This window comes from Stigmatopora nigra, chromosome 10, assembly GCF_051989575.1.
Source record: "Stigmatopora nigra isolate UIUO_SnigA chromosome 10, RoL_Snig_1.1, whole genome shotgun sequence".
NCBI lineage: Eukaryota > Metazoa > Chordata > Actinopteri > Syngnathiformes > Syngnathidae > Stigmatopora > Stigmatopora nigra.
Window position 1 is genome coordinate 3369991 of NC_135517.1, and position 11523 is coordinate 3381513.

Here is an 11523-nt window from a genome sequence, read left to right on the forward strand (position 1 = left end):
GTAGCTCTGTCCACTCTTATTTGTTTTTCGTGTTTTACAGCCCCTCTATCTTTTTTGAAATGACATTTTAATATTTCTTAATACATACCTTTTTTACTTTACTTTGTAGTACTTTATACTTTTTACTTTAATGATGAGTGATGAGTATGTTAATACTTGAGTCATTTTTTTCTGTTTCTGTTTCATATGTACTGTTAACGGATGCACTTTTTTATATGTATCCTATCTTGTGCTGACCCGGCAGCCCATCTGTCAAATTTTTAAAGTCAATGTGGCCCCCCCCGGGGCCCAAAAGTTTGCCCACCCCTGGTTTAGACCAAAAGGTACGTAATTTCAAGCAACATAGCTTAGATTGTTTGGAGTACGCATTGACCAAAGCACTGATTGAAGTGACCTGCAGGAAATTAGATGAGAAAATCGAACACGCAGCTCATTAACGTCATCCTCGCCACTAATAATAGACGGTGATAAGCACCTCCCGTGTGTAACGTCCTCCTTGGACATCTGGCTCTGTTGCCAATCAGAAAAAATGCCTAATGACAGCTTCTGAGGAGATGACTCACATGAAGGACCTGGATGCTTTCCTGCTCGGGCTCCTTGTCTTTGTCGTCCTTGTCCTCTTTGTCCTCCTCCCTGCCGCCCCTCCACACGATGGCCTCCGTTTCGTACTCTTTGCGGCACAGGTTGTGTCTGTCGGACAAACTGGCTCGCCTCACTACCTTCCTGTAGGTCAAGAAGTCTCCGTGAAAATGAGTCGAGGGGATTAGTCGGATAGTTTTTGTAAACATATATACTGATATATCAGGAGGTCATTTTTAGAATCCATAGTAAATAACTGAGTATAATTTGGGCTATTATTTTTTTCATTAATTTCCTTGACAGTTTATATATATTCATACATATACACATATTTCCATATATACATATATACATATATACATATATACATATATACATATATACATATATACATATATACATATATACATATATACATATATACATATATACATATATACATATATACATATATACATATATACATATATACATATATACATATATACACATACACATACACATACACATACACATATACACATACACATACACATACACACATACACATACACATACACATACACACATACACACATATACACACACACATACACACATACACACATACACATTTACACATATACTTATATATACATATATATACATATATACATTGTCAAGGAAATTAATGAAAAAAATAATAGTCCCAATTATACTTGAAGTTATTTACTATGGATTATAAAAATGACCTGATGTTTATCATTATATTTGATCTATTATTTTATGTTTTTACTTTAGTTTTACATAATAAACATATGACTAAGCGACTATTCTTCCACATCCAAAGGATTGGACACCTCTCACCATCAATAACATTGAAATATGATCATTCACTGCCATCCTTCGATTTTTCAAACATTTTTGTTGTTGTAATACCAGCAGTAATAATGGGAGGGTCCAGCAGGAGGCAGCACTTACCCACGACTACCCGCACTGGATGTCCGTCGACACAGTGAAGTCTTATGTTTGAGCTGCGACTTCATGATGATGTCATGCTTGTGCTTCAAGTCCAGCAGAATGGCTCGGAATTCCTCATCCTCGCACAAATCTTTAACGGACAAATACGTAGGTTAGCGCCACAGGAAAGCTACGCTAGCGGCACATGTTGGGGTCAACCCAGAGCATACCGATGGGGGTCTCGTCTAGGAAGGTCTTGGCATTGAGGCTGGCTCCGTGAGACACCAAAAGCTCGGCCACGTGCATCTAAAATAGCGGTAGCGTTAATTTAAATGTACTGTTTTCGCTAGCCCGCTGGCGTTTCTGGCAATCTGACCTGACCCCAGCAGGCCGCCGCGTGGAGCGGCTGCCACCCATCCGAATCCCTCAAGTCCATGCGGGCTCCGCCCTCCAGAAGTAGCTCGGCGGCCTGCATGTAGCCGCTAGCCGCGGCGATGTGCAACTGCAAAAACATATAGCCCAACCATTCCGTGACTTTTTATTGCAAAAATCAATATAAAGTTGCAAAGTCGTGGTATTTAAGTTTCCTATTTTTTCTATTTGGCTGATTCTAAAAACCTTTTAGACATGTTTTGTCTCTACGGAGATTAAACAGACCGCACAATAAAGTCCTTCCATGACGCAAAAAAATAAAATAGGGATTAGCGTTTTATGTAACTTTCAACAATTTAAGCGTCTGCACTTCACTGGACTTTTAACATTTTATTACATTGTTCTGTATAAAGATGAAAAAAAATCTGTAATCCGTAAAAATACATCTTTCCGATTAATATGGGATGACAAACATAGCATGTTATCTTTATTGCTTTAAAACAATATTACCTGAATAATTATAGCCCTATTTCTTTTTAGCTTAACTCATATTTTATTACTATATCCAGATAGTTTGGCAGAGTAGTGTTTTCGTCTTTTTAGCATTTTTTATTAGCTAAACATTGGTTTTGGTAGCACAGTGTTGTTTAGTCAAATGTATATGTAAGAACTACAGTATTTTTTCTTGAGCGCTATCTTTAGCAGTTCACAGTTATGACGACTGTTAGATTGTCAATAAAGTTGTGATATGTAATATCTAAAAGTAGCTTTTTAGCATACCAGCGTGGCTCCTTGCGAATCTTGATGGTTGACATCGTTGCCGAGTCTCACCAGTTCCTGGATATCTCCCAGCATCCTCCTCTCTGTAGACGCCCGGGTCTCATTTATCATCTCTTGGGTGATTCCTGCCAATCAAACAGACATTCATAGCTGTCACAGTCATTTTTCCTTCATTGGATTTCATCTACAAGCACCCCACATTTAGCAGTTTTGGCATTGATCGGAAAACGGTTCCTTTCGACTGGTTCTTTCCTTCTCAGGGATCAGATATAATATCACACTATTTTTTATATTGTTATTCTTTGGAGAGAAAGTAGCTCACTGTCAGGATGAAGTTGACAACTGGAGATGTACAATGAATATGTGAGGAACGCCATCTTGGGAATTTAGATGATGAAATATTCAGGCAAATGGGAAATGAAGAGCAAAAAGAGCGCTTGAATCGCCTAACTTTTGAAAAGTAGAGCATGTAAACACAATTTTTCATAAAAGTTTGACATGTATAACAGCAATCCGTCAATGTAAATGTCAAATCGTGGTATTAGAAGTCTTTTTTGTTGTTGTTTAGTAGTTAGGAGTTTAGTTGCTCCGATTTGTGGATGCTCAAATGATTTGGTGATTCATTTTTTATTTCCTCTCATCTTATCAGTTGAGTGAACTGATGTCCACAGATCTAGCGCAACGTCTTTTTGATTAAGAAAGAGGTCACCCACCGCGTCATTTCCGTATGTTTTGTCCATTTTGGCAACCCGGCGAGAGCAATTAGCGTCGCGGCGGTCACTCGTTTGATGCTTATTGTCATTCTTCTCACCTACTGTCGCGCTAGCTGCGAGAAAGTCTGCCTCAGAAGCTCTTTTGTATTTTCCAATGCCTACGGGGAACTCATTCCACTTTTGTTTTCCTTTCACTCAAAAAATGTCAACAGTTTAGCAGAAAAACGTCAAGGCTAGCTTACTTTGCTCTAAAATAATAACAGTCAAAAAAAAAGCTAATGCAAAGCCTTGTAAGAAATGATCAAGTTTTATACTTATATTTAAAAACTGGTTTCAACAGTAAACTTTGTCATGTTGTCAAACGTCTGGGGGATCAAACGTCTGGGGGACCAAACGTCCGGCGACCAAACGTCCGGGGCGACCAAACGTCCGGGGCGACCAAACGTTCGGGGCGACCAAACGTCCGGGGCGACTAAACGTCCGAGTACCCCAAAGTTAGCTAATGTTATCCTCAAAAAGGAAACTAGCGATAATGCGGCCTGTGATAAAGATTAGTTTAACATCCTTGGTCTATTGGCTACTTGACACGGACCTTATATTTATATCTATTTGTTTTTCAATTAATTCAATTCTATTCTTGGTCACGGCTGGTCATGACTTTGAGAAGTACAAGAACTCATTGATTGCCCAATCACCATTAATCATACAAACTACAAGTTTGCAGTTTCTTTCCCCCACGACAACCAAATTAACTGTTGTTGTAGCGATAATGAAGTACCCAATAAATATGAAAACAAATATGCGTATATATTATACACAGCCCCTATTTTCTCTGTCAACCAGGCATAGTTATTATTTTATTTTCCAAGAGTGAACTTATTAGTGGCAGGCCCTGTTTCAAGGGTCCCCGACCAAGGACAAATCAAGTTTATCCTGAATGCCGATTGGACGATATCGACCAAGCCATATTTTTGACGTCTGGTTTAAAAAAAATCAGTTTTCATTGCAAATAATGTGTTTCAAGTTTGAAACTGTACCTCTGTTAGCCATGGCTGTCTCAATGATGTCCAAAGTTGGGTCGTCTTCACAAAGGTCGTAGGGCATGTTTCCGTCAGAGTTGACCGCCAGCAGATCGGCGCCGCTGCCAGTGAAAATGGCGTTCAGAATGATACCTTAAGAAGTTTTACTCAAACTTAGTGTAGTCTTACTGTGTAATGAGTATCTTGACCAGGCCCGCGTGGCCACAGGTGGCAGCGGCGTGCAGTGGCGTCCACAGTTCATTGTCCTGAGCATTAACGCCAGCCCCTCGGTCCAGTAGGATTTTCACCATCTCCTCGTAGTTATCAATGCAGCACTGGTAAAGGAGGAGACGCGTTGTGTTTAGAAATGATGGGATTTTTACAAGGATGGTGCGATCTGGTTCATCTCAGGATTACTTTATGTTGACATAATGTTTCTTTATAGTCTCTGCTAGATTTAGGCCTAGATTACTGGAAATACCGGTTCTCAGGAAAGGAGTTACAGATGGAAAAGATCGGGGCGGAAATGTTCCCAAACTCAACCCCCTAAAAATTATGTGGGTAGAAAATAAAATGAGGATGGATTCAAGGAAGTATGGATAGTTTAGATGGACAGATGTTTACGGTAGATGGGTGGAACGGTGGACTGGTTCGTAGAATTATACAGTGGTATCTTGACATACGAGTGCTTTGACATAAGAGATGAATTTGAGATACGAGTTAAGTGGTTGTACGTTATCCTATTGTGAGGAAATTTCTGAGCATTGTTTTGGGAATATTTTGAAGGGAATATAAAAGCAAAAAACCCTCCATAGGTTGCATCTGAAAGTCAGTAGTAGTGGTGGCAGTAGTAGTAGTTGTAGTGGCAGTAGCATTAGTAGTAGTATAAGTAGTTGTAGTGGCAGTAGCATGAGTAGTAGTATAAGTAGTTGTAGTGGCAGTAGCATTAGTAGTAGTATAAGTAGTTGTAGTGGCAGTAGCATTAGTAGTAGTATAAGTAGTTGTAGTGGCAGTAGCATTAGTAGTAGTATTGGCATTAGTAGTAGTAGTAGTAAGGTTAGATTCAACTTATTTTTGAGTGTTTGCATCGTAATCCAAGTTCATTTAAATGTGTTTATGTTATGTTACGAGCGTGTTGCCGTGCAAAAATAATCACATAACTGAAGGGCAATACATATTTTACAAGATTTTTTTTCAGTAAGAATTATCCATAAATAGACAATAGAACAGAAAAAAATATTGATTTATTGACATTTAGTCACCCTTAATGATGCCCCCCAGATTTTTCCTCCTGTATTTATGCCATTAGTACTTAATTTTCCCAACGGCATGTATCCATCAGTCATGTAAGGACAGCCATCAGTAAGCAAAGAAGACAAAGCTGTAAAAGCCATCAGTGCTGAAAAAACAATTTGTCTTGTTAATGGGACTGTGATTACAAGGCTGGAATTTGTTTTGTCAGTGTTAAGCGCTCGTCTCCAACAGAGTTAATTGATACTAGGCAGCAAACAACACAACCAAACGCCGCTTCGCTCCATAAACCATCTTTTGTGGCGTTGAGCCTTTTTTGTCGTTTGAGTCAAATATTTACTGCGTAACATCTGCGCGTCACGTCAATAACGGAGACTCCATTAAAAGAAGAAATGTCATGAAAAGTAGAGTTTTAATGATACTAACAGATGTATGTTTAATACAAGAGAACCAGTTTCCAATCAAATTCACAAATTTGAGAAAAAAATTGGGGAAATGGAGTGTTTTTAGCTAATGGATGTCTGTTTCTGGTGTTCTTTTTTCAGGTTACACTTGAAGTTGCTGGTTTCATCCAGCCAGAACCGCACCCAAGGCCAAGTTTCAGAGGTGAGTAATCTATTACGTACATCCGTCTACAATTTATGTAGTATGACGCTTGTCCTTCGTTATGTGTCCTTAGTTTGCGCTTACAAATACACAAATAATGCTGGTATGCAAATAATATGTCACCCGTAAGCCTATATTCTAAGATGTGTGTCAAAGTGGTGGCCCGGGGGCCAAATCTGGCCCGCCGCATCATTTTTGCGTGGCCCGGGAAAGTAAATCATGAGTGGCAACTTTCTGTTTTAGGATCAAATTCAAATGAAGAGTATAGATGTATATTAAATTTCCTGATTTTCCCCTTTTTAAATCAATAATTGTCATATTTTAATCTTTTTTGTGTTTTTAGTTCTAAAATAATTTTGTAAAATCTAAAAATAGATAAAAATATTTTCTGTTTTCCACTTCATTATTGAACATAATTAGTATAGATGTATATTACATTTCCGGATTCCCCCCTTTTTATATCAATAATTGTCATATTTTAATCCATTTTTTTGTGTTTTTAGTTAAAAAAAATATTTTGTAAAATCTAAAAATATATAGAAATATTTTCTGTTTTCCACTTTAATATTGAACATAATTAGTATAGATGTTTATTACATTTCCTGATTTTCCCCCTTTTAAATCAGTAATTGTCATTTTTTTAATCATTTTGTAAAAGTACATTAAAAAAGCTAAAATAAACATTGTTTTAGATCTATAAAAAACTGAATATTCAGGGCTTTTAATCCAGTTCTTTTTGCCAAAAAAAAAGTTGTTGGTAACCTCTGCAGTTTTGTAGCATTCACCCAGAAGGCGCTAGAGATAAAAAATGGATGTGTGCGTGTTTAGAAGCAGAAGAAATTAGACAAGACACAAGAGGAAATGAAATTACTTCACCAACCAAAGCACAGATTGCAGGAAGGAGCGATAAGACATGAAAGAGAGCTCCGCCAAACAAAATAACAATAAACTGGAGACGAGAGTGACACAAACCTAGTTTTTGATAAATGATTGTTGTGGTCATTGTAGGGGAAGAAAAAAAAAAAAACAAATGCTCTCAAAAGTGGAAGCGTCCTTCTAAACGCATGGCCTTATTTCGTCTTAACAACCTGTTGCCAACTGTTTTTTTTTGCGGTGCTCGGACGTTTGGTCGCCGGTCTTTTGGTACCAGAGAGTTTACTGTTGAAACCAGCTTTCAAAATAATATTCATTAGAGAGAGAGTTTAATATCTAAGAGCGAGAGATTAATATCTAAGAGAGTTTAATATCTAAGTGCTGTTTAATATCTAAGTGCTGTTTAATATCTAAGTACTGTTTACTATCTAAGTACTGTTTAATATCTAAGTACTGTTTAATATCTTAGTACTGTTTAATAACTTAGTACTGTTTAATATCTAAGTACTGTTTAATATCTTAGTACTGTTTAATATCTAAGTACTGTCTAATGTCCAAGTACTGTCTAATGTCCAAGTACTGTCTAATGTCCAAGTACTGTCTAATGTCCAAGTACTGTCTAATGTCCAAGTACTGTCTAATGTCCAAGTACTGTCTAATGTCCAAGTACTGTCTAATGTCCAAGTACTGTCTAATGTCCAAGTACTGTCTAATGTCCAAGTACTGTCTAATGTCCAAGTACTGTCTAATGTCCAAGTACTGTCTAATGTCCAAGTACTGTCTAATGTCCAAGTACTGTCTAATGTCCAAGTACTGTCTAATGTCCAAGTACTGTCTAATGTCCAAGTACTGTCTAATGTCCAAGTACTGTCTAATGTCCAAGTACTGTCTAATGTCCAAGTACTGTCTAATGCCCAAGTACTGTCTAATACCCAAGTACTGTCTAATACTCAAGTACTGTCTAATACTCAAGTACTGTCTAATACCCAAGTACTGTCTAATACCCAAGTACTGTCTAATACCCAAGTACTGTCTAATACCCAAGTACTGTTTAATACCCAGGTACTGTTTAATATCTAAGTACTTTTTAACAGTACTGTTTGTTTTAACAACAAAAACTGGCAAGCAATTCCTGGTTAAAATACCGTCACCAATATTTTAGCCTGTCTTTGTGATATATATCAATATTCCCTATGCCAGAACACACTATTTACTGAAATCTAATGCTTAATGAAGGACAGCAAAAACTCTTCCCACAAGTTCACGCCCTCTTTTCCAGAAACTGCTCGTCAGTATGTTTAAATTTCAACAAATGCCCTTCCCAAAAGTTCAAGTCCGACTTGGAGCAATCTCCAGACAGATCCCAAACTATGTGCTAGCCATTTGTCATTCACGCCAGCCCAGTTCATTCTCGCCGGTGCCGTAAAACCAAGATCCGGCTTCGCACGTGCGCTTGACATGCTCCACAAATCAAGACCGGCCATCCCCTCGGCTCAAAATGTTCCACTCTTCGCTCACTTCAGCTATTTTCTGCTTAAAAACCCCCCTCTGGCTTCCATTCCTTAATTGCGGTTTCGCTCACCGGACCGACACGAGCTCACCCCCCAAGAATCCCGGCCGGCCAGACATTTTTCCCGTGCTTAAGCGAGGCCATTTGTCACACTAACGTTGTAGATGAGTTTATTTAAAGTACGGCGCGGGTGGTCCGGCCACATCCACGACTTAAAGGCTGGCGACTTTGGTGGAGACAAACGGGAAAGAGATGAGCTTAGCGAACGGCTAGCAGGTGGGCGAAGTTGTGTACGTGGGGTTATCGAGGAGGCTAAGAAGATTAGCTTGGCTGTAAATTAGTGTGTAGGTTGGCATTCGCGACATCTGCCGATGCCGCGGGCTGTTTGGAGCTGAAGATGGGAGATAATCTTTTTCAAAACAGAGCATCAGGTTGGGGTTTGTTTTTGCCGAGTTTCAGTCTTTTATTTTGACGGATAAAGGAAGTGGCTGACACACTTAGAACAACCTCCGCACTGCTAATTTTGTAACCTTTGGGTGTATTATGTTGGGAATATATTGAAGGGAATACAAAAGTAAATAACACTGAGTTGTATCTGAAAGTCGGCCATGGAAGGTATCGAAATTTAAAACAATATTAGAATTAAGTTTAGTGTAAAGCAGTGCTTCTCAATTATTTTCTGTTAGGCCCCCCCTAGCAAGAAGAAAAATTTTCGCGCCCCCCTCACGTCCCACCGTGACTATAAATAAAATCATTTTATAAAATTGTTATAAGTACAACATTTTATCCTTATTAACATTAAATAAAAGGAAAAAAAAGAAATATAGTCAAACTTACAAAAAATAACTTTATTAAATCTTGTTTTAAGTCTGCAACAGAAAAGATTTTAAGTGCATCAATGCCTGAAATAAAATAAAAAATGAGAGCGCCACTGCCACCTACTGTAGTGGAGGCGCAATTACACTTTATACTAGTACGGCCAAATAAAATCCTGTTCCCCAGGGTTACACGCGCCCCCCCAGGTATCGCACCACGCCCCCCCCCCAGGGGGGCGCGCCACACTATTTGAGAAGCACTGGTGTAAAGTTAGATTAAATTTATTTTTGAGTGTGTTAAGTTTGGATCAAATCTTTGTTTTCATCTGCCTTTAATGGGATGGATGACAACACAACAACTTCAATGCATTTTCTATCCAGGTACACACGTAGGTACATGGTCTATTGGAGAAGCCATCACCCACGGCAACATAAATGTGTGTGTGTTGGTTAGTTCAATCACAGCTCAAGTGAACAGCTTTAGTCTGAGGCGAATCGACCCAAACAGAAAATGAAGACCACCCACACCAACGCAAACCCTACATTTATTAAACGCCGTAAGGTCATTGGCATGATTTTTTAGTACGTCTCGCCAAAAGGATGCTGGAGGTGACAGTTAGAGTTCTGTGCAGTTTGTCTCGCCGCCTCTCAGAGTATTCGTCAAGAGAGTTGGAGAGGGAGAACATGTGTGATTGCAAAAAAAAAAAAAAGTATATATATATATATATATATATATATATATATATTTGTAGCTACAGGGCCTGAGCAGAGTTGGGGGGGAAAAAACAGTAATGAAATTAAAGAAAAATGACATTATGCTTTCCATCCATCACTGTTATTTCATTTAAATAGGCTATAACAGTATACGCTCAAGGGTACAATATTCCGTATTGAATGGGATTGTCAGTTTTGTCTAGAAAACATCATTTTTGCACTATACATTCAATCTCAACCATGCGTCTTTAATAACCAGGTTCTTTATTTATTTGCTTATTTTTTGTATTTATTGTTAAGGTTAAAAAAAATAATAATAATTCAGTCCTTTAACAGTCATGTCATGAAGTGTGTTCAATGTCTACCACTGCTTAAACATCATTTAAAAGAACAGATATATAAACTTTTCTTTGCTAGTGCCGACTTGTAAGACTTCTTAAATGGTTTGGGTAATTTTGTGAATAAATAGGGCCATATCAGTTGATATGATGGATGCAGACAGAGTTTACAGTTGAAATCAGCTCTCAAAATTATATTCATGAGAGAGAGTTTGATATCTAAGTACTGTTTAATATCTAAGTACTGTTTAATATCCAAGTACTGTTTAATATCCAAGTACTGTTTCATATCCAAGTACTGTTTCATATCCAAGTACTGTTTCATATCCAAGTACTGTTTAATATACAAGTACTGTTTAATATACAAGTACTGTTTAATATACAAGTACTGTTTAATATCCAAGTACTGCTTAATATCCAAGTACTGTTTAATATCCAAGTACAGTTTAATATCCAAGTACTGTTTCATATCCAAGTACTGTTTCATATCCAAGTACTGTTTCATATCCAAGTACTGTTTAATATCTAAGTACGGTTGAAACCAGCTCTCAAAATTATATTCATAAGAGAGTTTAATATCTAAGTACTGTTGAAACCAGCTGTCAAAATTATATTCATCAGAGTTTAATATCTAAATATCTACTGTTTTCAACAGTACTTAGATATTAAACAGTACTTGGATATCAAACAGTACTTGGATATCAAACAGTACTTGGATATCAAACAGTACTTGGATATCAAACAGTACTTGGATATCAAACAGTACTTGGATATCAAGCAGTACTTGGATATTAAACAGTACTTGGATATTAAACAGTACTTGGATATTAGACAGTAATTGGATATTAAACAGTACTTGGTATTAAACAGTACTTAGATATTAAACAGTACTTAGATATTAAGCAGTTCTTAGATATTAAGCAGTTCTTAGATATTAAACAGTACTTAGATATTAAACTCTCTCTCATGAATATAGTTTTGAGAACTGGTTTCAACAATAAACTCTGTCACCAT

The 11523-nt window shown here is 37.6% G+C and overlaps 1 protein-coding gene across 1 annotated transcript in view; it reads right to left on the minus strand.

Annotated features, from left to right (window-relative positions):
- ppp1r16b (protein phosphatase 1, regulatory subunit 16B) overlaps window positions 1-11523 on the minus strand; it is a 43109-nt gene that overhangs the window by 2383 nt on the left and 29203 nt on the right. The window contains exons 4-10 of the mRNA XM_077726707.1: window positions 4592-4737; window positions 4421-4524; window positions 2671-2795; window positions 1895-2020; window positions 1749-1824; window positions 1540-1669; window positions 564-723 (exon numbers count right to left, since the gene is read on the minus strand). Of these exons, the coding sequence (XP_077582833.1) occupies window positions 564-723; window positions 1540-1669; window positions 1749-1824; window positions 1895-2020; window positions 2671-2795; window positions 4421-4524; window positions 4592-4737 (867 nt within the window). The remainder of the gene's footprint in view (window positions 1-563; window positions 724-1539; window positions 1670-1748; window positions 1825-1894; window positions 2021-2670; window positions 2796-4420; window positions 4525-4591; window positions 4738-11523) is intronic.